The sequence below is a fragment of the Coffea arabica genome, chromosome 3c, assembly GCF_036785885.1.
Source record: "Coffea arabica cultivar ET-39 chromosome 3c, Coffea Arabica ET-39 HiFi, whole genome shotgun sequence".
Classification (NCBI taxonomy): Eukaryota; Viridiplantae; Streptophyta; class Magnoliopsida; order Gentianales; family Rubiaceae; genus Coffea; species Coffea arabica.
Window position 1 is genome coordinate 41,013,014 of NC_092314.1, and position 24,700 is coordinate 41,037,713.

Below are 24,700 nucleotides of genomic sequence, written 5' to 3' on the forward strand. Positions count from 1 at the left end.
AAACGTCACGATTTTCAAGAAATTCTGGAAGTATATTACATTTCTGCAATGACCATTTTAAATCAAGTGGTACATGATCCGGTAATTAAGTTGAAAATTGTCCTTGACAGGATACATTACGGGTAATGTTCGAGCTTTGCAAAATTTTAGAAGGATTTCATTCTTTCTTCTTTAGAATCTGCCCTCAATGTAAATTCCTCAACTCAATATTCGAGGTTGCTTGTCAAATCACCAAAAATTAAACTGTTGGTTTAATTCGTGTAGATTTTCTTCATCTCGTCCAGTGTGTTTTGGCTATGCATGCGTGCACCACTTCAGTTTACCTTAATAGAGATTGAGTTCAATTATTTCTAATCGAATCTAATCAAATTCAATCAAGTCTATTTGAGTCTAATCGAACTTAATCGAACCTATTCGACTCTAATTGATCTCACCTAATAAAAATTAATATTTTATGTACAATTTTAAATAAATGATGTAATTGACATTTCACAATAATAAATATAAGGAATTAAAAAATATATTATAAAAACGTCAATTGGGTATTTTAAGCCTTTAGGTAAAAGAATTTGGAACTTGAGTTTGACTCGCGAGGTCAAATGAGTAGCTCGAACTCAAGGTCTAACTCGATCAATGCGAGCTCGATTTGAACATTTGACCAAGTAGCTCGCAAGTTGGAGTCGAGCTACTTGGTTTAGCATCACCCCTAAACATGCTTATTGAACGTGCCAAAATATGATAAGAAGTTATTTTCTCCATCCTGGTAATTATATCCAGCAAAATTAATTTTATTAGACAAAATACGTGACATCCGAAAGGAATTCCAAACTGCAAGGAGTTTTAACTCAAAAATCCATTACCATGAAAAGTCCAAACAGCAATGGATTTCCAACTGAAAATCCATAATTACCACAATTTATTCAATAGCAGGAGATAACATACTACACTAGAACCACGCTTCCATTTATTCATGTTACAGCAAGAACAATTTGATAATTGTTCCCTTAAATGCTTGGAGCTTTAGCATGATTCAGCAGCTACGAGAACACTTGTACTCAGGCCACAAACAGACACAGCTAGCACAACAGCCCGTTAACATTTACCATATAATTTTTTCAATAGCAGGAGACAACATACTACAGTAGAACCACACTTCCATTTATTTATGTTACAGCTGCGAGAACAATTTGCTAATTGTTCCCTTAAATGCTTAGAGCTTTAGCATAATTCAGCAGCTATTGTAACACCTGTACTCAGGAAACATACAGACACAGCCAGAACAACAGTTCGTTAACAAGCAGGATTCCCCGGTATGTTTACAGCTCTGTCCCAGACCATCATCAACTTCAACTCCAAGAATTTCTATAAGCTGTGCTCCAATGGGCAGCAGTTTTCTTGATGCAGTAGTTTTGACAGCATTGGTGGTTCCTATAGCTTCCCCAGCTTCAGCTTTCCCCAACACCACACCTACAAAAGCAAGAAAGCAAAAAAATCTTAGTAGTTAATTAGCTAGTAATGGATGGTAATTCAGTTCTACTAGTAGTATTAATACTCTATAAAGGCTATCTAGTAATAACTCATTTATACTGATGGTTAAGAAAATAAGTGTGAGAGACTAACTAGATGCAAGGAGCACAAGAACAAGGAAGAAAGACTGGTTAAAAGCCATTTGCTGTGAGATTTTGAGTGCATAAACTTTTGCATGTAGAAGTGTATATATATAGTGCTCAATGAAAGGGTAGATGGCAATAATTTCACTGGCATGATCACAAGAAACACGTTCCGGATAAGATTTCTGGATAAATTTGTTCCTGAATAGTTTTGTCATCTCTAATGAATTTAATTATATGGTCACATAACCTGACAAAACTAAGCAGCCAATTAGTACTATTTATCTAGTGTTTTAGTTACAAATAGTGTTGGGCCAGACGCAGTGCATCAGGTTGCCCTGATTGTTAAATAGTTTCCTTTAAAATTTGAAGTGTGATAAAGTTCTTTGAGCTTGGAATTTTTCAAACTGTTAGATAAAGTTGCAGAATAAGTAAGGTGTGATAAAGGGGGGAGGGATGGGTTGGGTGGTACGGGGGGAGGGAATGTAAGTGAGAGGTTTTGGGTTCGAATTTTCTCGCTTACACGAAAAAAATAAGGTGTGATAAAGCAGTTTTGAGATTTTATAAATATTCACAGTATATTAAACTATTTGAAAAATAAACTGTTTTACACGAGTTTCAGGAGAATAGCGTTTTGTGACTTTGCCACAATTAGATCTATTAGACAGTACATATCAAATAGTTGTATTGAAATTAGTAGTAGACAAAGGTGAAGTAAAAGTACTAACCTCAGGAATATATTATCAGGAGAAGAACAATTACTAATGAGAGAGGTTTATATCATCAACTTCTATATCACCTTCTTCAGAAGATATATCAGTAGCAACTTCCTAAAGACCATCAAAAGCATCTAGGAGTCTTTCCACCTTTAGTTATGAGTAGATCAATTTCGTCGCAAAATCGACATTGTCATGAGTAGCCGGCATATCGACATTGTCATGCAAATCGACATCAGCCATATCGATACTTGGCCATTGTGATCATATCAATTTCGACCAATTCTGCTCATCAAGTAAGTGGCTATCAATCTTGAAAGAAGAAAGTTTGGCAACTCTGCATGTCAATTCACATGGGTAGACAATACTTGAAAGAAGGAAACTTGGCAATGATAAACAACAAACTATTAAATTGTACAAAAGCAAAATTTTACCAATTCTAATAGGTTACTTAGAGTTGAAACTTGAGCAATTGCAACCACGACATTGTGCAAATTACATCAAATTCTAAAATCATTCAACTTTACCCTTATATATAGTATCCACCTAATTTACACAAAATTCCTTCCTTAACCTTGAAATATTCCCTTAAAACACATAGAATAATGCACCACAACTTGATATATATTCATCAAAAAGAATGCTCAATGGATAAGATAGTGATATGTGTGGCTTTCTCCCACATTGGTTTTTGTACAAGGAAGTCTTTTCCTTAAGTGCACAAAAATAAGAGAGTTTTAGTGGACTCATTGGGTCATTAAGCATTTTTGTAGTAAAAATATTTTAGACTCTCTTGTACTTTAGTATTAGGTGTTTTGGGGACTTCTGTAATCTCTTTTTCACGTGAAATTCTACGTCTTCTCCATCCCTGGACATAGGTCAATTTGACCGTAATAGGGCTCAAAGGCTCGTCGCACCTTATCGAGTTTTTTAATTTTAATTCTTTAATATATTATTATTAAGAAATTACCCTTATGCCTATAAGAGTAGTTGAATTTACGAATTGTTTCAAATCATATGAAATTTTTTGAAGGGTGATAATGTTTTTTTGCTCAAAAATTGTCAAGCAAAATGAAATCCCAAACCTTCCTAGCTCGAGCTCAATAAGGCACGCGTTAACTCGATTCGCTCGAGCCCCATGCGAGTCGAGTTCGAGTTCTGTGAGAAATACATCAGGCTCCAGTAATACTACTCACTCAAACTTGAGAATCCTTCCTGTATGTTGAGTCGAGCTCAAGTATAATGATATTTGGACTCGACTCGACTCAATTCGATAGCATCCACACACAAAGGATGATTCAATGCTTCTTCCATTTGAAATTATAAGAAATGTAACTCATTTGACCAAATGAAATATAACTCCTATTCACAACATCTACTTTTAAGTGTATTACAACTCTATTTAAAATATATATATATATATATATATATATATATATATATTATAGCTCCTAACATTAAGATTTGTAACCTCCATAACTCTCAAATTAAATTGCATTACAAGTCCTTGTAAATTTTGATCAAATAAATTTGAATTTTATTAAAATACACTAACAGGGGGTTCAAAACAGAATATTCACGTTTATACGAGCACACATTGAACTATTTTATTAGATGTATAGATATGATCTAAAGTTGTATATTTACCAAAAACGTTAGTTGAACATTTTGCAAGCAAAAACTTTTGTTCATAACTCAGAATACAATCAACGGCTTTCATCTTAATGTCTTTGTTTAATTTATGATAAGAAAATATCATTTCATGTTAAAAATTGTTGTGCCCACAAAAAGCTCATTCTATATAAACCTATGTATATGTGCACGCGTATGAGCACGCCTAAATGTTAGGGCAATGACCTCTTTTTTTCTTGGGGAGGGGGGGGGAGGTGGGTTGTTAATAATGAAATTGCTTAAAAATTTTAGAAAACAATACAAAAAAGAAAAAGACAATTTTGTCTTAAAGTTTTTCTTTTTACCCTCCCCTTCCCCTTCCCCGCATCCCTCTCACACTCAACTGCTAGATGCACGATTCAAATGCTGAACTTAACAGCGGAGAAAATTATAAGAGCCCTCTCCTAGAAAATGAAACAATCTGTAGCTAACAATGAAAAAATCTAGAGAAGAAGGGTTGTATCCACAATAAGAGATTTATATAATAAATACAACGAATGCAGCATCATTTCGATTGTCATTACAAGCAGATTGGTACTGCATATTACCATCATTTGTATTAACTTTTTTTTTTTTTTTTTTTTGCTGAACACACAAAACAAACTCACACAATAATCTCCACCACTAATGGCAGCATTCGAAAAGCCCACAGATACCCAAAATGTTCTGCTTAGTGCTTATTATTTTCAAAGAAATAACAGCAAAAAGATTGACAATAAGCTTCGCAGCAGGAAGAGTTTGCTGGCCAAGAAATCCAGCAGTTGCATTGGATCTGCGTTCAACAGGTGCCAACACAACGAAACAGAAACCTCAAACACTCACAACCAGGGCAACACTTGTCCCGAAAACAGCCTCCATTGGTATAAGCACATGCATTTTCTCCGTGGCCATCCTTAATCCCAAACACTTTAATGAGTTTTTCGTCCTGAAGCAATTTAAGAGTAAAATTGTCCGTGCAACCTGTTCAAAATGGACACTAGCTTCTTTTCCACTCTTTTGTACTGCATTTTTCAAGTCCTTTCTATGAGTGCAATTGATTTTATGATCAGTACGCAAAGGATTTATACTTTGGGAAAGGAAATGTTTTCTGCATCTTATGTGATTTCTTGGATAAGTGGACTGACTTTGTTATATTGATATTTAAAATAGAAGAGTTACGTGTAATATTCAAAACTTTAAAGGAGACAAATGAAATTATCACAAACCTAAGGGAGGAGCATGAAATCATGCCTAATATGAATATAAAGAAACCATGAGTATGACAATTAAATGAAACTAAGAAATTAGTAAAAATAAATGAAACTAATGAAAAGGTGGTATAGAAAGATAAACGAGATTAATTATTAACTATGAGAATATGACGAATAAATGAATCTTGTTAAAAAAAGATTCAATAGCCATGTGACAAAGTCTCCAAATAACTGCTTACCCCCATCCCAGCCCCCCTGCCCCCAACACAAATTATTAAAAAAAAAAAAAAAAAGGTTCTAAATTAGAAATGGCCAATTTGAGCGAGACTTCCCAAGTACGCTGGAGATGCGTAAATCGGATTAGGGTGTACTGGTCTATCAAAACCGCATTTAGCAGCCACTTCTAGGAAAAGGGTCAGGACTTAGAAGCTCCTAAATTAGGTACCTTTCAGTCTAGCTAATGATGATGATTGGATTAGCCTCCTTTCCCACGGCAAATTTTCCACTCGTAAGCTTTCTTAATTACTCTATAAACCATGTAAGTTGGTGCAACATTAAAAGCTTCACAGTTGTGCATGCATGCAACAAGTTCTGAAACTTGAGGGGAAGAGGGGGGGGGGGGGGGGGAGAGCAGATCCTCTGTCCAATTTTTTGCGTCCAATTTCCTGTCCAATATGAAACTACGTAGTTTCATTTATTATATCTGCTGATGTGGCAACTAAAAATAGGTGGCTGTTTGGCTGCCTTATACTTCTTTTTCTTTCTTCTTTTTTGGATTTCCTTTGTTTACACAACTTTGTTACGATTCTCATCTTTTTTAAAACAAAGTATCAAGGATTTCAAATACAAAAGAATATTTAAAAAAAATGGGAATTGTAATAAAGTTGTGTAAACAAAGGAAATCCAAAAAATAAAAAGAAGTATAAGGCAGCCAAACAGCCACTTATTTTTAATTGCCACATCAACAGATATAATAAATAAAACTACGTAGTCTCACATTGGACAGAAAATTGGACACAAAATATTGGACAGAGGATCTGCTCTCGGGGGTGGGTGGGGAAGGGGGAAGGGGATTTCTGATTTTGGGAAATGAGACTAGGAAATATACTGGTGTAAAAAAAAAATACTGGAGTCTGATTCTTAAATTAGTTATTATTTTGATGGCTTTATTATATATTCAGAACTGAGAAAAGCATTTATCAGGAACAAGTACAAATCAATGAAGAAATCATATTGAAAACGCTCCTAACCCTACCCCATCCTTCGTAGACCCGTGAATTCTAACTAATCTAAACTTTCCTGGAGCTCCACTTCCTTGATTTTTTTTTCCCACTTCCTTGATTTCCAATTGAAGGAGGAACTCTATCCATGGCAGAAAGTTCATAGACTCGAGTATATCAAACATGAGATGTAGTATGTTGCTTTGTGGAACAAAAGTGAAGAGCTAAAGGCTACCCTTTGATCTTGGGAGATCAAACTGTAGTAAGTTGTCCTCAATCGGATGCGCGCCAATGACAATTGAGGTCTTCGGCAAAGAAGCAGAACGAGCATAATCCACGAAACCAAGACGCATGACATCCAAAACCATCAAGTTTGCACCAGAAATCCTCCACTGCACACTTTTCTTATGGAGCACAAGATCAATTGGAGGTACCTGTGGACCGACTTTCAAGCTAGGAATGCCTCTGAAGCATGCCTCAAAAGGTGCCACTGGGGTCACTCCAGTGACACTAGGGGGAAGTTCTCTAATGAAAGCTGCTTTCACAGCCATGTAAATGGAATGGAAGTCTCTCAGACAGTATAAGGATCAACTGTGCTGCTTTTAGTTCCTCCATTGCCATCATTGTCGAAGGACAGAAATGTTGCATTCAATGGCACTGCTTTACCACTGACTCTGATAGATTTCACCCCAATTAAGTAGTCAGAGAAAACTCTCTGTCCACCATATCGCGTACGAATTGGATTCGAGAGCAATGGGGCGTACGTAAATCAAAGACTTGGAGATATCAATGGTATGGGAAAGCATAAGATTATTGGGCAAATCACCGAAAACTATGAAGCCACTGGCTTTGACCGAAGAGCTTAAACAAATAGCAAATTTCCTTTGGAAACTAGAAGTCTGAGTTAATTGCTTTGGAAGAGAAACTAAGCTTCTTCCCAACCCTGCCATTCCTTCAACTCCTCTAGCTAGATTGTTGGTGTATTTTAATAAAATCTTAACTTTTTCCTTGACCAAATCTTTACAAGGAGTTATAATAATTTATTTGGGAGTTATGGGAATTATAATTGTGGGAGTTACAATGCATTTTGAATGGAGTTATTGTACAATTATTTGAATTAGAGTTACAAATGAATTATTTGTTCAAATGAGAAATTATTGAGTCATTATAAGCCATTCAAATGTGAATTAATTTTTAGGTTACAAATTCTACCAATTATTAGGTTACAAATTCTACCAATTAACTACAATTTAATATGAAAAAACCGTTACACATTGGATTTCCTTTTCTTAAGGTTTTGTAGCCTATAAATAGTGAAATTCTCCAAAGAATTTGACACACACCTCTCTCAACAAAATATCATTCTAGATACTATTTTTCTCACACTCATTTCTTTCTCCCTCATTCTATTTTCTTTGGGCAAAGTAAGATATTGGGAAGCTTCTGCTTCTCTTGGTTGTGCAGATCAAAGGGAAGCAACAACTATAGAGTTGGGCTGTTGTATCCTGGAGACGGCGTGCTAGACCTTCTGCATCAGTTTAAAAAATACCGTAGGGGCGCGTATCGTCTTAAAGAGAGCGTTCTACGCGCCTCAACCCTACCGAACTTTTTAGTAGCTGTCAATTCAAGGTAGTCGGATTGAAGATCAGAAGCTGTTCATCCAATAATTTTAAGATTTAGTTCGCGCATCAACCCATGCCAAAATAACTTTTGATGGTACCAATTATTTGCATTTATTTAATGCAATATTGAGGTATGAGATTTTGTTAATTTCTTTGTTAAATTTTACCAGAGAAATTACTATTACTTATATGGTTAATTTGGTCTAGTACCAACATAGATTATTCCCAAGAAACCATGTAGGCACACAAGTGAAGACAAAGGGTGGAACCGAAACAGATTGCCCTGTGGTGGATTGACTTGAGAGAACATCTTCAGCAGCCTCACCACCGCTGTAGGAAGTTCCGTTGACCAAATTAACCGGAAATGTGCAGTACTATGAAGGACCACTCACAAAGCAGCTATCTCCACAAGCAATAGATCTAACCAGAATACTATGGGCTGAGTGGCAGTTCACACTCTTATAAGATGAGTTTTTGTAGCCTTCTTCACAAATCACAACCCACCCATACCGATTCTCCACCTAGATCAGCAGTTAGTTTTACGAGGACTAGGGGTGTCCTTTGGTGAATAAGGGTGGTGTACTGAAGTGCGGAGGAGTCTTTGGTCACGGGGAGGATAAGTGCTATCGTTAGTCATCTCAGTCAAGTCAATATCGGAACGGAGGGGATTAATATGATATCGATCCCCGAATCGTGGATAACTTTATATCCGTGGAGACTCGCTCTGACGCGACTGATATTAACCAATTCAAATCCGTAATATATGGAATCGACCAAACTATTCAAATCGACTGGAGTCGACTTGGATATTTTTTTCAAATTATGCCCTTTAGGATATTTTCTATTTTTAGTAATTTTTTCCAAAAGTTTTGGAAATTTTATGTGCTATAGTATGTGTATCATTAGAAATATAACCGATATGCTGCAACGGGTGAAACAACCACAACCGCGACCCGTAACGGCGAACCATGTTTGGGCCGGAAAGATGTTTTGGCTATGGATGGAGTGCTGATAAGCAGTAATAGGAGAAGAAAGCAGAGGGAAAAAGGAGAAATGCCATAATGCAAAGCCATATGGCAATTGGGACAATAGGGAAGGTGGCTATGGTGGATTACATGTTATATGTAGATGTACGCAGATCAGGTTGGTTGGTAACTACTATTTCTTGTATTTTCACACGTTACTGTCTTATCGTCTATATTTATTTGTGTTAGCGTATACTATATTATTTCGTCTACTAATGACTGACAATTGAAGAGGCCCGGGATCCATTTGTAAACATAGCCTTAGGAAGAATGAAGTTTTCCTCATTTTGGTCAAGAAATTAGAACTGGTCTACAATTTATTATCCACCAACAGTGCAGAATAAATAGATATACAAATAGGAGGATAAGGATAAGTAACTCAGCACGCCATCGCTGCCCATTGTCCACTGAGTTGTGGATCTCGGGGGAGATTAACGCCCATAAAAGTGCTAAACAATGAGGCCATGAGATTTGGTTCCCGGCATATCATTAAAGGTTCCCGTTTTAGGAACAAGCTACAAACTCATGAAAATCAATGCACTGCTTAGTATGTTAAGGGTGGAGACAATTATCTAGATCCTAGTGTCTAATGACTGGAGGATCTTGAGGTAACACTTAAAAAACAGGTAAACAATTGAGGCAATAATGTTGTTGATCGTCTAGGCCATGAGATTTGGGTCTGGACTTTACTAGTTGAAACTTCCAATTTGGGAAAGAAGACGTTCTAGTTGCAAACTCATTAAAATCATTGCACTAGTCAATATGTTAAGGCAGGAGCATATTTGTATATCAGGGACTTGGTGCAGGTACAGTCTAAAGTTTTCGTATGCATAATTTTGTGTATACTTCAATAACTTGTTACACGTACTTGTAAAGTTTTTTCGTATACACCAACTCATGGATGAACATAATCGTATAGGCAAGTGTGCATTATATTTTGAAAGAGGAACAACAGCAGCAGCACCTAATTCTTGTTTCACAATGATTTTCATTTTTTTTAAATGTAAATGGTAGATTTCGAACCCAAAATCTCTTACTTCTACTTTATCCTCCTATACAACCCAACCCATTCATCTCCCTGTGTATCCGATGCATTGACTGTGCCATAAAATATCTGCTTCACAAAGTTTATAGTTTAATCACTTTATTCCCTATGTTTGACATGTGTCAGCGTAGTATGTACAATTTTCAATAAGTTGAGGGAAAAAATCATCAAACCAGCATTAAAACAAATGCATTTTTAAAGAATACATTTGTTTGGGTAATTGGGACAACATGATTTTCTCTCGCAATCCATGTATTCTTGTAGATGAAATATTTTCCGTACTGAAATCATATTTGACACCAAGAAGTTATTTTGAGTAATTGATCAATATTTAGAAAACAATTCAGTCATTTTGTTAAGGAAATTTTTAGCTATGAACATGCAAGGTAAAAGATTATATTTACTGAAAAACAATTTTGGAAAGGATTTGGCAAATAATAATGGTGGGTACTGGTTTGTTCATATATATGATTTTGGTTTAGCAAATGTTGGGCCTGAAATATGGAGAAGGAAATGAGAAACTCACCATCAGCGACCAAGGCCCATTGGATTTTACTGCTAGTTCCAGGATTTAAATCTTGGACCTGGGTAGTGGTGGGTGGAAATTGGGAAAGAATTGAGGTGAGATGACAGGTTAAAAAAAAAAAAGCTTAAACAAAAAATAATAATAATTCAAAATTTTCTAATAGATGTCTAGTAGGTAATCGTTAATACATTTAAATTATACCCAATTTATTATATGAAAGCACACCTGAAGCCCTTCTTAAGGGGTACCCATTTGGCACCTGTTAGTCAAATCTTTTCTTTCTTTCTTTTTTTTTTTAGTAAGGGATGGTAGCTTGATCTCAAATTATGTACAAACTAGTGCTAAGGGCATAGATTATGTCTAGGCAAAATAAAACAAAGAATTGAGATGAAACTAAGATATGTAACAAAAGCAGTTACTCGAAACATTTATTATTTTGAGCATCAATTGCAACAAAATGTCTAACTCTCATTGTTGATCTTATAAATAAATTAGAATTGAAAAATGAACCAAACTACTCGATACTCAAATCGAATTTAGCTTGGTAAGAGTTCATTGGAATTTGATTCACCAACTATTCATCCCAAATTTGAACAGCGTTCTACGTTCGATGACATTTAAATTCGATAAAATGCTCATTCAAATTCAGTTCACATATAAACAAGTCAAGTTTGAACAAATTTTCAAACTCATTAAGATAATCAAAACAAGTTTGAACACTAGGGTGTTTGTTTATACCCCTAAACTAAGTTAAGGGAGTACCTCTCTTCCGCCCACTAGCTCTGCAAGAGATAGAAGTACTAGATATAGATTTTACATATGAATAGTGATGAAGTTACATTTTATGTATGTGCATACAATAAAATTGGGATTAACTTTATATGCACTGATAATGTATATAATATCACCATTAGATGAATGACACACATGTAAAATTTAGTTTCAAATTCAAAATCAGATTAGTTATCATACATCCAACGATAATAGTGAATGCACTATTAGTGTATAGACGATTAATCTATAAAATTATAATTATTTGTAAATTTTAATTAATAGGAGTTAGTTTTACATTTTAAAAACTAATTTGTTAAGAACCATCAAGCCATCCCTCCCCTTGAAACCTCAAAGTTTTGGGTCTCAATTTTAGTCAATAAATCAAGTCATCTTTGGCATAAAACCACTAAAATTGGTAAATATTGTAGCTTGATATCAAATTATGTACAAACTAGTGCTAAGGGCATAGATTATGTCTAGGCAAAATAAAACAAAGAATTGATCTGAAATTGAGATATGTAACAAGGGCAGTTACTCGAAACATTTGTTATTTTGAGCGTCAATTGCAACAAAATGTCTAACTTTCATTGTTGATCTTATAACTATGTTAGGATTGAATTGAAAAATAAATCAAACTACTCAATACTCGAATCGAACTCGGTTTGGTAAGAACTCATTCGAGTTCGATTCACCAACTATTCAATCCAAATTTAAACAGTGTTTTATGTTCAATAATATTCAAACTCGATAAAATGCTCATTCAAACTCGGTTCGCAAATAAACAAGCCAAACTTGAACAAACTTTTAAATTCATTAAAATAATCAAACAAGTTTGAATACTAGGGTATTCGTTTACACCCCTAAACTAAGTAAAAGAAGTAACTCTCTTCCACCCACTAGTTCCGCAAGGGATAAAAGTATTAGATATAGATTTTACGTTTGAATAGTGATGAAATTACACTTTATGTATGTGCATACAAGAAAATTGGGATTAACCTTATATACACTAATAATGTATATAATATTATCATTAGATGAATGACACACATGTAAAATTTAGTTTCAAATTCAAAATCAAATTAGCTATTATACATTAAACGGTAATAGTATATGTACTATCAGTGTATAGAAGATTAATCTATAATATTATAGTTATTTGTTGATTTTAATTTAATAGGAGTTAGTTTTACATTTTAAAAACTAATTTGTTAAGAAGTTTATAAAAATATAAATATATAGATGTACAATTTTTTGGTAGTTATATAGGATCACTAGCGGAACAAAGACGGGCAGAGAGGGTAGTCGCCTCCCCAGAAGTTTGAGAATTCTTATTTTGCACTTCTATTTTACCTTATTGTGTTGATATTTAGTTTTTGCCGCCCCAAACTTGATAACTTTTGAGTCTATTAATTACATGCTTTGCTTTCTAGTATAATTAATTTATGAGTAAAAATTCTTTAAGATATTTAATAACTATCATCTTAGATTTTGAGCTATATCTTACAGTAACTAATATAATGTATTTGACTTTAATCTTTATGCTGACAAAAAATATTTTAATTTAGTATTTCTTCATTAACAAACAAAAAATTATATTCAGTCTTGGAAAAGAAATTTGAATAGTACATATAAATTTAGGATAGCTGAAAATTGGGTTAAAGATAAAGCAGCGCTTGAGGATTGAGTTACTAGAGCAAAAAAATAGGGTACTCGATACATTTCAATTATAACACACACAGAGGTATATATATATATATATATATATATATATATATATATATATATATACACACATACATAGTATCACAATTTTATTGTGAGTCTGTTATAAAGATCTCTAATTTTTTTTAATTAATGAACATGTTATTGTCCTATGATCCCACCCCCCCCCCGGCCCCAAAGCCCAGTCCCGAAGTTGAAATTCTGGTTCCACTAGTATATATTGATGGTAACTAACATTATTTATAATTTCTCTTTTTTTTAAAAAAAATAAGGTCTGACCATTGTATATTTGCTTGTAAGAGTAAAATAAGAACTTCAAAAGATGGCAAAAATGATAACACCATAAGTCTCCTTAAACTTTATAAATAACATTTTATTAAATTTAAAAGGACTAAGGGTCTGTTTGGTTGGAAGTAAAATGTTTTTCTTAGGAAAATATTTTCCGTGGAAGTAATTTTCCATGAAAATCATTTCCCTTTCATCATTTTCAGGTGTTTGGTTAGCTTATTGAAAATATTTTCTTACTTCATTTTTCTGGTGTTTGTTTAACTTTTGAAATATTTTTACTTTTATCTCTATCGTTACTTTCTACACATTATAACTACATACTTCTTCCCATGTAAAATAAGAAAATTTATCTCATTGTTTAACTTTAAAAAATCTTGGAGAAATGTATATATGAATAAAAAATATCTCCTTAAGCAATAAACAAATTGCTGGCCATTTAGTGTCAAATATCAATCACATGCAATGCTTATTATGACATATATCTTGCACTCTCACTGCTGAAAGTTCTCTAGAAAAGAATTATACATAATTAATTACTAGCATAGGATGAGCAGGATGAGGTTTTTTTTTTTTTTTGAATATACTAGGGGGAGGGTTGGGTTGGGTTGGGTGGTATGGGGAAGGGAGTGTAAGGAAGAGGTCTTAAGTTCGAGTCCTCCTGTTTACACTAAAAAAAAAAAAAAGAACATACTACAAGATGTTTTCAGTAAATTTGGAACATACTACAGGCGGGATGCATGCATTTCGGAAAACAACTTCAGTAAGTTTGAAAGGGAAGTTGTTTTCCATAAGATGAGTGAAAATATTTTACATAGGAAATTGTTTTCAGTAACTTTTGTGCAACCAAACACGGGAAATTAGGAAAATATTTTTCTGGAAAACATTTTCACCCGAAACAAACGGACCCTAAAAGTCTTAAATTACTCACTTAAAGATCATGGAATTAGTTTATTTTACATGCACTCTTTAAATGCCATCACATTCCTAGCCCCTGCCTTTCTGATACAAATGATCATTTGAATATTTTGACTATTGGACATGAGACAAACACCAGGATAAATTCCAACATCATGTTAAAATGCTATGAAATAAGAACAGAATTGGCTTTGGTGTCAAGTTTCCCCATTTTTTGCTTCTTTGACTCTTATTTTTCTTTTTTCTTTTTTTTACCCTTTCCTTCTTTTTCTTTGACAATCGAATGATAGAGGGATGAGTTGAATGATTCGGGAGAGAGATCGAACACTCCTACTTATACTAAGGGAAAAAAAACACAGTTCCAACGAACCATTTTCTGGTCCAAGCGAAGCTTCACTTTTGACTATGTTAATCGCAAGAAGCAAACCACCCAGACACTTTCCTCCTTTTGTGCTGATTTTTTTTCCCCTTGTCTCTTGATCTCATCCTCTATCATATAACCAAACACCATCCATGGTGTGCGTTTGTCACCATGGCCTCCATCTCACAACACCACCATGACAGCTAAATCCTTAAAATCAATTAGGAGAGAGAGAGAGAGAGAGAGAGAGAGAGAGAGAGAGGAGGGGAAGACATTAAATGAGAGAGATAAGATTTCATACCTTTGAAAGGGGCATGTGTGATTCGGTTGAGAGAAACTTAGGACTTGGAGTTGCAAGAGAAATAAGAAATGATTAATCTTTCCTACACTGACAGCTTTATCAGTATTGGATGAATGACAACTATGCAAATTTTGAATTTGAAATTCAACTTTTACACACGTCATGAATCCAACGGTGATAGTGTATATACTGTTAGTGTAAATAAAATTTACTCAACAAAAAAACACAAGATTTAGGTTTCATTATTTGATAGTAGCTTTGGACGCCCTAATAATTTTTAATATTCTATTTTGTCCCCTAGAGTGTTAGAAAACTGTTAATACAGCTAGAAACATTTTGTAATTTACAACTACAGTCCTAAATTCTAGTACTACTTTTCAAATAAGCCCACCAATTCAATTCTGAACTTGTTGAATACGCATTAAATTATATAGAGTGCTACTTGATTATATTACTTTATTTGTACTTTCTTGTAATATATCTTAGAAACATCAAACATATTAATACATTTTTAGAAATTTTATATAGTATATTAATTTCTAAAATTAAATACATTTATGACACCACAATAACATCATTCAATTTTTAGATGAATCAACCTCTGGCCGATCCCATTAATCCCTAATCTCGACCGAGTCACAACTCGGTCCGAGTTTCAAAACACAGGCATCAACCATAAGATGCACTCTGCAGATGTACAATTTGATAGTCAAGTGATCAGAGCCAGAGGAGAAGAAATCTGATCAATGTCTGCCGAGCCACCTTGATAATGTGTCCAAATTGTCTCTTCGGTGCTGATGCTCTCTGGTAGCATACTCCATACATGCCTTTTCATGATGAATGTGAAATTTTTGTGTTTTGTCTTTCTTAAAAAAGGATGCATATGATCAAAAGAATTTCCATTTGATGGGGGGCACATGTGTAAATATTTGCTGAAACGTAATGAAGTCCATTGTATGTTCTTGAAAATAAAATAAAATAAAATAATGAAAACCACAATCATGCAAGCACGTGGCTTTAACCTACAGGTGAGTTGTCTTAGAGCTTATTCCAATACAATAATTTGTCACTTCACGAGCGTCTCTTAATTTGATAATGAAGTAAATTTTTGTCATGTAAAGGCTGCCTAAAAAGTTGAAAGTGCTCCTCGTGAAAACTTATTTGGACTTAATTTCCAAAAGGGAATTAAGAAGAAGGCTGGATTAACAAAAATGAAGGAACAATGAAAAGCTTATACTAAGAAAAATGGAAAACTGCAGCTCTTAAGGACCACCTGAAGAAGACAGGTTGACACTGAATCTTCAGAGACAAAAAATAAGTATAATCAACGTAGCCTTGTTCCCTAGAAAACAACTCACTTGAGAGTCTAGACCTATTTTAATTGGAGAAATCTTTTCTTTAATTCAAGAAAAAAAAAAAGAGCAACGAATTCAAGAACTCCTCAATCCTCACAAAAACCGAAAATTGTCATGAGTGGACCTTAAGAACGAGCCGCTACATTTCCCGTGACAAATTAGGACTAAAACTGATGTACTTTCTTTGTTTTTTGGTAAGATGTAAGTAGAGGTTTTGGCTAATGCAGGGGTAGCTCACCCTCATCAAGCTGTTCAGCTCTATGAGCACTGGAATGACTGGTCGCGGCTAGCCCGTGGAGGAGTTAGACTCGATAGCATGGGGTTGCCTTTCCTTAGGAAGGTGCGAAACTCCTAATTCTCGATCTTCTGTACTCTGATCTTCTTTCTGTACTCCGGTTTCCACTATGAATAATAGCGGGGGTGGCGGCGTCCCTCCCCGTTGTCGGGGTTAGACAAAAAAAAAAAAAAAAGAGATTTTGAATCTGGAACGTCTCACTTATACTCTCTGCGTCTGTACCACCTAATCGATCCTTTCCTAGATACAATTGATACACTCATATATGAAAATAAGTATAATCAAAGCAGCCTTTTTCCATAGAAAACTACTCGGTTGAGAGTTAAGATCTATTTTAACTGTAGAAACCTCTTCTTCAATTCAAAAAAAAAAAAAAGAGCAACGAATTCAAGAACTCCTGATAAAAACAGAAAATTGCCATCAGTGGGCCTTAAGAACGAGCCGCTACATTTCCCGTGACAAATTAGGACAACCTTTGCATACATCACTACATTTTTTGGCCGACAGACGGCATAACATTTATGAAAACGACCCTTAATTAACTTAGAATTCTGTAATTTTTTTTTTTTATATTTTCATACTTCATACTAGATATAAAGGTGAGAAGATATATATCTCGTTAATAATATTTTCAGTGTCCAATTAAGGGTTGAATATTATTGAAACAAATAATAGTCATGGTAGTATTTTCCTTTCCATTTCTTTTACGTGGCAGCAGTACAATCTTGCCCAGCAAAAGGGATTATATTAGGCAGAAACTCTATTTTACGGTGTTCTCTCCTCACGATAGTAGCCCTTCAAAATCTTGCTCTCAGCCTACAGATTTCATCAAATTTATAAGATGTGATGACATAGAGACAATGAACAAATCTATACTTATTCATCTGTTCTGACACCAAATTCAAGTTCCAATATGCAAATTTGTTCAACTACCTAGTTCTTGTTTACTAATAGTTAAATAAAAAAAGTATGATCTGAATTCTGTTTTATATATTAAACAATGTGATGATACACAATTTGATGGTCAGCCAACAGATTTGGAAAAGTTTACCAACTTAAGTATATCTATTTAGATAGACAGTTTAAAAAGTTTAAGAACATTCAAGTTCAATTTGTAATGGCTAAACCAAGCAAGAGGAAATGTTAATGTCCTATTTAGATTGTTATTTTTTGTCGAAACTTTTTTGAGCGTTTTAAAAATATTATCTTTTTTTTTCAATGATAAAAAAATATTTTCACAGATGTCACACCTTATTAAAAAATATTCTCTTTTTGAGCTTTTTTAATGTTCTTTTTTTTTTGAATAATAAAAAATATTCTCTTGCTACCTCTTTATTTCACATATGTCACACCTTATTAAAGCACTATAGCTATTTTTCAGCAAAAAGAAAAAAAAAACTCTTAAAGAATACAGCCCAAACGGATAGATATTCAGTTCCTAATATATGGTAACTTCTATGGATGTTATATTACTAATACACAGGGCAAATGTCATTTCTCAACTTTGGGTTTACTCCTACTTCTGTGTTACAAAACTAGACACAGTCTTGAACAGTTGCTCCCCCCCCCCCCCCCCAAAAAAACAAACAAACAAACAAAAAACCAAAAAAAAATTTTGTTATTTGAAAACATGGTTATCTTATACTAAGTTGTTTTTAAGTTGTTTTTGGGAAGGGTTGGGTTAGGTGGTACAGGGGTAGGGAGTGTAAGCAAGAGATTTCGGATTCGAGTCCTCCCGCTTACACTGGAAAAAAAAAAGTTGTTTATAAGTAACATGTTTAGCTCAGGGTTCACTTATACCTACGAACATGGCTTAGGTGAGAACTGAAGTTATGCATAGTTTTGTGTTTTTAATCAACCTCTTTTTCTGGGGATGTTTATTATTAACTAATTATTATACATGTTAATCTAATGACATTGTTGATGTAGTATCTTGGGGGTTCACAAATCACGACAACTATGATTATTATTTTAGGGAGTTATCGTAGATCTGATTATGGACTGATTATGTTAGTTTTATGAAATTATTTGCAATTAGTATCTCTTGGGTTCACAGGATTGTATAATTGCTTTAGGGCACTATCATGGATCGATACATGCACCCGTGAAAGGCTTAATCTGTTGTCTGCATGTACTACACAATTCCGACTTCCATGACCACAAGATGCTACCAAACAACAAAGAGTCACGAGACCAACTTTCCTTTTACATCAAACCACTTTCACTAGAATCAATCTGTCTTTTGTTTTTGAATCTCTTTTTTTTTTTTTTTTTTCTTATTCCTCATCCTCCAAATTAATTCTCTCTTTATTGCTTATCTTCATTCACAATCACACATGTGTGGCTGCCCCCCCCCCCCCCACCCTTCACTTTTTAAAATTGGAGTACAAAAACTTTAGGCTTCACATTGATTGAAATTCCAACTATAAATAATCTATGATAACCCAAATAAATGAATTTCATATTGATTCATCATTTGTCTTCAAATCAATGAATTGAGGCCACGTATATAGCACTTTCATAGTCTTGAATTTAGAATTTAAAAAAAAAAAAAATTTTGGTTTGGCTCAAATCAGCTTAAGGAAATTGCCTAGTTCACTGACCAAACAATAGAGATAAAATTTGTTTCTAAGTCAGGAGGACCTAAATTGTCCTTCAAGTGAAAATGTGGTCAAAAGGGCTGGTTAACCATGTCCAGGACAGTGAATAGTACAAAATACAATTTCTTGGCAGCGGAGCTGAAGGAATTTAAGATTTTCTTTTGGTCCAGTTTGTGGCAAGGGACAAAGGAAAGGCAACATCCACAGGGAACCAAGAAATGCTTTTTTTCGTTCACATTCTTAATAATCTGGAAACTCCTGATAACAAACAGCCTGGTTGTATTTGTATGCAATTTATTATAGGCTAGGCTACAGACCTAACAAATGTTAAAAATATAATGACTAGTTTTATAGTTTTGCTGCATCCACTTTCAAGCAAAAAGCAGACTGTTTTTAAAGTTTTAGTTTGATCTGAAACTAGTGGCTGTCGATGTTGGCACCTTTTTTAAGAACACTACAACCTCAAAACAGATCACAAGACCATCCAGAGAAGTAGCAAAGTCAATTACAATATGATGAAGAACTATGTTCACTAAAACCTTCCATCATACCTGCATTGGCGACTTACGGTAATGGAACTGTATATTTGGATCAACAATCTCGTAATTTTGAACCCTAAAGCAATCTGAAAAAAATACATTGCATATAAATCATAATGATTTTCCTGTAACACCCAACTTTGGTCTAACATAATAACTCACAAATTTAAACTATCCGTAAAAAGTTATTAGATCAACTCAAATATGAGGCGTTACGTGTAAATGCATAGGTACTTTTTCTGTCATACCATGGAGAGGTTTCTTGGTCATCTGAAAACAAAAAATAACCATGAAAATTAGGTCTTAGAGAAAGAAATGCACTAAGAAACAAGGAGATCCCTCTGCCAAGATTGCCACAGAAGCCATACCTGCCCATGGTTTGATGTTTATTGAAGAGGAGTATACTCTTGTAATAGTTGACAGTGATATTTGGATCAGCCTAAAGACAACACGTGTCTGTACGTTGCATGTTAGACATTCTCCAAGTGAGGTACATTTGGGTATAAATTTGTAGCCCCTACTTCACATGATTCTTGCCATTAGACATCTTCTGCTTCTTCTTTCCCACCTAGTGTCTGCCTCATTTCTTCCTCTTTCATTCACTTTAATTTTCACACTAATTTCTCCACAGTTGGAAAAAGAAATTCCTCCACATTGGTCGAACTATTCAAATGCTGGTCTAATTTTGAAGCATTGTTACACTTAGAACACTTCCTTAGTTCATCACAGGAAATGGATTCTCGTAAATGGATTTTGTTTATAGGGATCATTGCAATTTTCCTGCTTCAGAATTCAAGCGATGTGGAAGGAAGGCATCATATTCACAGTCATAAGAAGCATAAGAGCAATAATGGAAATGCTGGTTCCCCTGTCTATGCACCTAGTCCTGGTGACCCTGGCTCCGATAATCCTGATTATCCTCCTCCTATTTCTTCAGACCCGAGCAATCCTCCATATAGTGATGACCCTGGAAATTCCGGCACTCCTGTGTCTCCTGATCCTGGAAATTCTACCACAGGATGCACTTTCAATGTCATGGATTTCGGGGCAGTTGGTGATGGTTCAACTGATGACACTGCTGCATTTAGAGATGCTTGGAAGGAAGCTTGTCAAGCAGAATCAAGTGTTCTTTTGGTTCCTGAAAACTATGTTTTCTTGATCACTTCAACAATTTTTTCAGGGCCTTGCAAACCTGGTCTTGTCTTTCAAGTAAGACAGCAAAATTTATCCCTCGTCTGTTTTTGTTCGTGCTTTCTAAAACTTTTAGAAATGGAGTACAGCTGAGAATTTATCAAATGCTTGTTCTAGGGAAGGAACAAGTAATGTTTAAGTTGTTTTATCTAATGCTATATTCGAAATTGTCGTTGTTTTATGGTTATTACATTGTAAGTTGTTATACTGGATTGGTTTAGATAGATACAATTTTAGGATAATTTAAAGTGTATTACTTAACATATTACTAAACTTCTTTCAAGGTTGATGGGGTCCTAATGGCGCCTAATGGACCTGATTGCTGGCCAAAAGGTGACAGCCCTCAACAATGGCTTGTATTTTATCGGCTAAATGACATGACACTGACTGGAACTGGTACAATTGAAGGCAATGGTGAAAAATGGTGGTCGCTACCTTGCAAACCTCACATGGTACTTAGTTTTAGTTTTCCTCAGTGGCCTACTTTTTTCTGTATTCATTTTCATGCCATTAAATGAGCTTAACTGCATTCATTTTGCAGTACTAATATTAGTTTTCTGGTGTGTACTTCTGAAAGTAATACAAGTGCCTATTCCAATTACTCAATATTGATCAAAGGCTAATAAATGCTATGGAATGCCCATTTTCAGGGACCTCATGGCTCAACATTGCCTGGACCATGTGACAGCCCAGCTGTGAGTAAATTCAACCAAACATCCAATTTAATGAGCTGCATTCAATATAGTGAAATTCTGAAGTGGTACTGAACTTAAATTCAATCTGCCTTGCTGCAGCTTATACGGTTCTTTATGAGCTCCAATTTGATGGTGACAAATTTGCGAATCCAAAATAGTCCAAAGTTTCATGTAAAGTTTGATGGATGTGAAGGTGTGATCATTGATAGAGTGTCGATCTCTTCCCCTAAGCTTAGCCCGAATACGGATGGAATTCACGTCGAGAACACTAAATCTGTTGGAATATACAACTCAGTAATCGCAAATGGTAGTTCAAATGCCCTTGAATCATTGGATTTTCTTCTTGTTTAATAACCTTCCAGTTAATCTGAATCTGCACTGATTCATGTATTCACTCATTTTGTAGGCGATGATTGCATATCGATTGGTCCTGGTTGTTCAAATGTCGATATAGAATCTGTCACTTGTGGACCTAGCCATGGGATCAGGTGTGTGCCCTGCCTTAACTTTTTACTCTATATACAACTAAAATTGAATAAATGACAAGCCGAATTGCTTGACTTCAGCATGTTTTAGCTTGTCCTGCCTGTATCTACTCTGTCTGATAGTGAATCCACAACGTTTTATTTTAATGCTGGATTGCAAAAGTTGGGTGGTTATTTTTATATAGGAGTGAAGGGAAGGAAATACTAGATGTCCAAGCCAGATGCAGAGTTTAGCCTAGTCCAATGAAATTTCATTTTTTTTCAAGAACCTGCATTCTTTTACTGTCATAACAGACAGCAGACCTGAAACTGAATTGCCTAAATTGATTCACGGGACTGGGCCAGATTGGGATGCTAATCACTGACATGATGTTATGCAATTGGTTGGAATTTCCAATCCCCTCTAGAGTGAAAGGAATGCCTAAAATTGTAGCAGAACAGATACCTAATTTTGTTATATGTTCTTCCATAAATGATCAATGCGTAAAGTAGTGGTGGAGCCAAATATAGTTGGGGGTGGGCAATTGCCCCCTCTCAACTTTGGTAAAATCACAAAATAGCCTTAGAAAATTTGAGAAGTTTCTGAATTACATTATATTTGGCTTCTCTAAATTTTGTGCAATTACACTTAGTAGCTCCATTGCCCCCTTAACTATTAAGATATCATAATGGTTATCTTTTGTTAGACTCTTGGACCCACTTCAAGTTATATAATGATTGATCCATTTGAATTGAATATTATTTGAAAAATTTTCTTTGCTATAGCATTTTTTTGGGGGCAAATTACACTTTACCGCCTGTGGTATAGCTAATTTTCACATAACCCCCCTCTAGTTTTAAAAGTTATATATAATGCTATCATAGTTTGGATTAAAACGTCAAAGTGACAAAAATGATCATCCATAATGGACCCTATGAAAATGTCGAAATTACCTTTGTTTAAAAGCTAAAATGACTTAAGTGACCGAAATATATAAATATAATATGCATGACACTTTAACCCGTATGATTTTATATTTTATCATATAACCCCCTTATACTTTCGTGCTTTACCATATAACCCCCTATACTTTAGTGCTTTACCATATAATCCCCTTATGATTTTCAATATATATACATAACTCCCTTTTGTTTAATAAATAATTTTTAATTTTACATAGGGGTATTTTTTATATTTTAGTTGACTCTGTTATGGATTGCAAATTCCGTCACTTTGACACTTTAATTCAAACTATGAGGGAGCCATGTATAGTTTTTGAAATCATAGAAGGATTATGTAATAAAACACTAAATCACATGGGGGTAAATTGTAATTTGCCCTTTTTTGTGAAGTATGTGAGATGAAAAAAATTGTTGGAAAATGTGTGTTTAGACAAATAAGAAATGCTTTTTTTTTTAACTTTTTTCTAAATTTTTATGTTCCTAACTCAAATAAGTAGAATGATCTTACTGCCAAATTAAAGTCAAAAAATTAGATGTAATGGTACATGTGACAAAAATATCTATCAAACAGTATTATCACATCAAACATGAGAGTTACACGTCGCACCTCCTGATTTAGGGTCCTAGCTCCGCTGCTGCCTAAAAGTGCACTAATTTATCTCTGTACATAATAACCAAGCGCAGTTTCATTGTATCCAAAATGTTGATCACTGATAGAAATCATAAGCAACATTTTTCTTGGAAATTCTGTTCACAGTACATCTGAAACAGAACAGCTTTCTTTGTCCTTTCCGTACTAGCTCGACAAAATTTGTATACTTCTTTCAGAAATGTAACACTAACCTCGCCATCGATTTTGCAGCATTGGGAGCCTAGGAGTGCACAATTCCCGGGCATGTGTTTCGAACATAACAGTCCGGAATGCCATCATAAAGGACTCAGACAACGGAGTCAGGATAAAGACATGGCAGGGAGGTGCGGGATCTGTAACAGGCATATACTTTGAGGACATCCAGATGGACAATGTTAGAAACTGCATAATCATAGACCAATACTACTGCCTGTCAAAGGCGTGTCGAAATCAGACTTCAGCCGTTTACCTATCGGACGTATCGTTTAGGAACATAAAGGGCACTTATGATGTGAGAAACCCTCCAATTCACTTTGCCTGCAGTGATACAGTGGCCTGCACAAATATAACAATGTCTGAAGTTGAGCTGCTTCCGTTCGAAGGTATATTGGTAGATGATCCATTCTGCTGGAATGCATATGGGATTCAGGAGACCTTAACTATACCTCCAATCGATTGTTTACTGGATGGAATGCCTGAAACTGTAGGAGAAAGCAACTTATATGCCTGCAATTAGGGGGGATAGTTTACTTAATACTGTATAGGTAGACAAGTAGCCAACTATTCTGTCAGGGTTTCATCTCTGAATTTCCTGCAATCTTGGTGCTTTCTTGTTTTACTTCCATCCCTTTGGGGTATATTCCCTGATTGTGCGATGAGTGCATGAAATCTAGTCTGCATAGGTTCATTTTGGTGCCTATAATGTACTAGTAGTAGTACCATAATATAAAATATAAGCCAAGATTGAGTTTCAAGAATTGC

The 24,700-nt window shown here is 34.8% G+C and overlaps 1 protein-coding gene and 1 long non-coding RNA gene across 2 annotated transcripts; one reads left to right on the forward strand and one right to left on the reverse strand.

The window, feature by feature from the left end:
• Positions 1-869: 869 nt before the first annotated feature.
• On the reverse strand, positions 870-1,757 carry LOC140004482 (uncharacterized). The gene is made up of 2 exons (XR_011841742.1): positions 1,621-1,757; positions 870-1,467 (listed from the first exon to the last, which is right to left on the reverse strand). It is a non-coding gene; the product is annotated as an uncharacterized lncRNA (long non-coding RNA).
• An 18,566-nt stretch (positions 1,758-20,323) lies between these two features.
• On the forward strand, positions 20,324-24,696 carry LOC113735075 (polygalacturonase At1g48100). The gene is made up of 6 exons (XM_027261997.2): positions 20,324-20,984; positions 21,251-21,418; positions 21,617-21,661; positions 21,761-21,968; positions 22,068-22,149; positions 23,951-24,696. Exons 1-6 carry the CDS (start codon positions 20,508-20,510, stop codon positions 24,453-24,455), a joined length of 1,485 nt encoding a protein of 494 aa, XP_027117798.1. The 5' UTR covers positions 20,324-20,507; the 3' UTR covers positions 24,456-24,696.
• The last annotated feature ends 4 nt before the right edge of the window (positions 24,697-24,700 follow it).